At 40.6% G+C, this 2,805-nt stretch overlaps 1 protein-coding gene across 2 annotated transcripts in view; it reads right to left on the bottom strand.

The window, feature by feature from the left end:
• Positions 1-192: 192 nt before the first annotated feature.
• LOC123166750 (phosphoglycerate kinase, cytosolic-like) overlaps positions 193-2,805 on the bottom strand; it is a 7,321-nt gene continuing 4,708 nt past the window's right edge. For both annotated transcript variants that reach the window (XM_044584550.1, XM_044584549.1), the window contains exons 3-7: positions 2,172-2,249; positions 1,816-2,076; positions 1,370-1,687; positions 760-918; positions 193-665 (exon numbers count right to left, since the gene is read on the bottom strand). In XM_044584550.1, coding sequence (XP_044440485.1) covers positions 471-665; positions 760-918; positions 1,370-1,687; positions 1,816-2,076; positions 2,172-2,249 — 1,011 coding nt within the window. In that variant the 3' untranslated portion in view covers positions 193-470. The remainder of the gene's footprint in view (positions 666-759; positions 919-1,369; positions 1,688-1,815; positions 2,077-2,171; positions 2,250-2,805) is intronic.

Here is a 2,805-nt window from a genome sequence, read left to right as displayed (position 1 = left end):
TGTTCATGCTCAAAGTTTTTTTTTTTGCAGCTCGCAATTTGAGTTATTTCATCATGAAATTATACATGCATATACATTACATCCCTTTATATGTATATATTCGTTTTCAAAACATTTTGAAACTGAAAAATATCAGTTTTGATTTTTTTCAAAAAAAAATGGCCCCCATGGAGATCGGCCTCCAGAACGCCCTACTCAAAAACCGCGCCCCTTTATTCCCACAACAAGAACTCAAAATAAATACAGCTCAAGCCATGCAATTTACAGAAGTTTACAATGTTACATCGACCAATAAAGGTTTGCTTGTGCGAGATACTCTGCTCCCATTGCGACGGAAGTCAAGCTTATTTAGTACTGCTCGTCTGACAAAACCTTCAGAGAAACCTCTACTTCTATTTCAGGATACACTCGCATCTGTACACCAAGGGTCTGAACAACAGAGTGGCGTAAAGCTAGGTCTTGCCACCAGCCTATGCGTCGTCGAGAGCAAGGACGCCTGGGAGGGTCTTGCCTTCCAACAGCTCCAGGCTTGCGCCACCTCCTGTCGAAATGTGGCTCATCTTACTCGCCAAACCAGCCTTCTCGACGGCAGCAACAGAGTCGCCACCGCCAATGATGGTTGTTACGCCTTTTGCTGTGATATCAGCCAACTTTTTCGCGATTGCCTGAAGAAATAATGCATGTCTTAGCAGCAGAAGTGCAGAACACAAACACATATGTGCACTGTAGAAAGTACATGTGCTGGATATGAGTACTCACATCAGTGCCAGCAGCAAACTTCTCAAATTCGAAAACTCCCATCGGTCCATTCCAGATGACAGTCTTGATAGTGTCCAAAGTTTCACTGAATTTCTTGATAGAATCCGGGCCAATATCAAGACCCATCCAAGCATCAGGAATAGCAGAGGCAGGAACAATCTGTAAATGGTGTCAGGATGAGTCCATGATAGCTAGCAAATAACTCCATTCCAAACCATTAACAATTGTGTTGAGTTTGTGTCCATGTACAATGCAACATGACATACATGATACAGATAATGCCAGACATGTATGACAGAATTACAGAACAATGCATGTCTTGCTCTGCCAGTTATGAACTACAATTATCTATGCCAACATAAATTCTTTGGGTGCAGATTCCGCAGTAAGTTCTTGTGGCACTGAATTAGGATCAAATAGTACTTGCATTGCATCAGTTGGTGCCTCCAGCAGATGTATTTTCTTCCATTTTCTTGTACCTGACTTGTATGAATGGTTGTGTGGTTGCTTGCTTTCTTATATAAAGCGTGGCAAATACCTTTTTCGGTATACTAATACTTGCAATGAATAGAAAATCTAATACACAACCACTACTATTGAATGATCATACCTTGCTCTCAGCATCTGCAGCAAAATTATCAGCTACTACAATATCAGTGGGAAGCAAAAGAGAGACCCCCTTCAACTTGGCCTTCTCAATAAGCGAGTTTGCCAGTTCAAGCTTGTCTTCCTCCACAAGAGATTTTCCGACAGCATGCCCCTGGGCCTTGTAAAATGTGTAAATCATACCGCCACCAAGGATGAGGATGTCAACCTTCGACAAAAGAGACTCGATCACCCCAATCTTAGTTGACACTTTGGATCCACCAACAATTGCAGCAAATGGCTTTGTCGGGTTGGCAACAGCTCCAACAAGATAGTCAAGTTCCTACAATGATGGCAATCATTATCTAGGACACTGAGCTCAAGCGTGACATCAGTTGTACTGATACTGTAAATAGTAGCAGTGGAATTATTTTTTCAGTAGTTCATGGATCAATGCAACTTCCGCGGTACCTTCTGCATAAGAAATCCAGCGACAGCAGGCCTCAAATACTTGGTAACTCCCTCTGTTGAAGCATGTGCTCTATGTGCAGTGCCAAAGGCATCATTTACATAAAGATCAGCAACAGATGCTAGTTTCTTGGCGAACTCAGGGTCATTCTTTTCTTCCTCCTTGTAGAATCTCACATTTTCTAGAAGTAGAACACCTCCATCTGGTAAAGCAGCAGCTAATTTCTCAACTTCCTCACCGATGCAGTCGTTGGCCATCACAACCTTTTTAAAGCACATGAACAAATCAAGAAAATATAAATCCGTCAGGGTTTCAGATTAAGTAAAAAATAACCATGAGTTACGTTCTTATAACGTACATCCACTCCAAGAAGCTCAGACAGGCGTGGAACAAGAGGCTTCAAGCTGTACTTCGGGGTGACCCCTTTTGGCCGGCCCTGAAAAGACAACAACGTTAGTACTAGAAATGTTAGTTTTTGCTATACTTTTATGTTCTGAAAAAAATGTTGTTCCGGGTTTGTTGTAAGTGTTAAAATTCACAATATGTCAAAAAACCAGTCAGGTGACATGAGGATGAGCTCTGAGCATTTCTCACCATACAGCTCTGTGCCATCTCATATTTTCATTCATCAATAAGTAGTTACTAACACATCATCTCTAAGAGTAGAAAAAAATAATAAGTAAATTGTTTTACATATCCGATAAAGGGTTTCCCCTCGCCGCTTTATAAATAAAGCAGCTCCGCGCCATCGCTAAGTAAATTGTTTTACATATTACTGTAATGACAAATTGACATATACAAAAGCAATTCACATGAACTGGACAGAGGGCTCTGTTCTGTATGAAAGGTACCGAACAATTCAAGAAAATGAAATTGTAAGCTAATTCTCACTATTTTTTTTGTTATGAATAGGTTTTTTTTTATAAGGACGAGACTAACAGGCTACGGCACATACAGTTCTTAGCTGAAAGAATTTTCTTCTTTCTTCGTTA

Source organism: Triticum aestivum, chromosome 7D (genome assembly GCF_018294505.1).
Source record: "Triticum aestivum cultivar Chinese Spring chromosome 7D, IWGSC CS RefSeq v2.1, whole genome shotgun sequence".
NCBI classification, from domain to species: domain Eukaryota; kingdom Viridiplantae; phylum Streptophyta; class Magnoliopsida; order Poales; family Poaceae; genus Triticum; species Triticum aestivum.
Note: the sequence above shows the minus strand (reverse complement) of the source record. Positions and strands in the feature narration are given on the sequence as shown.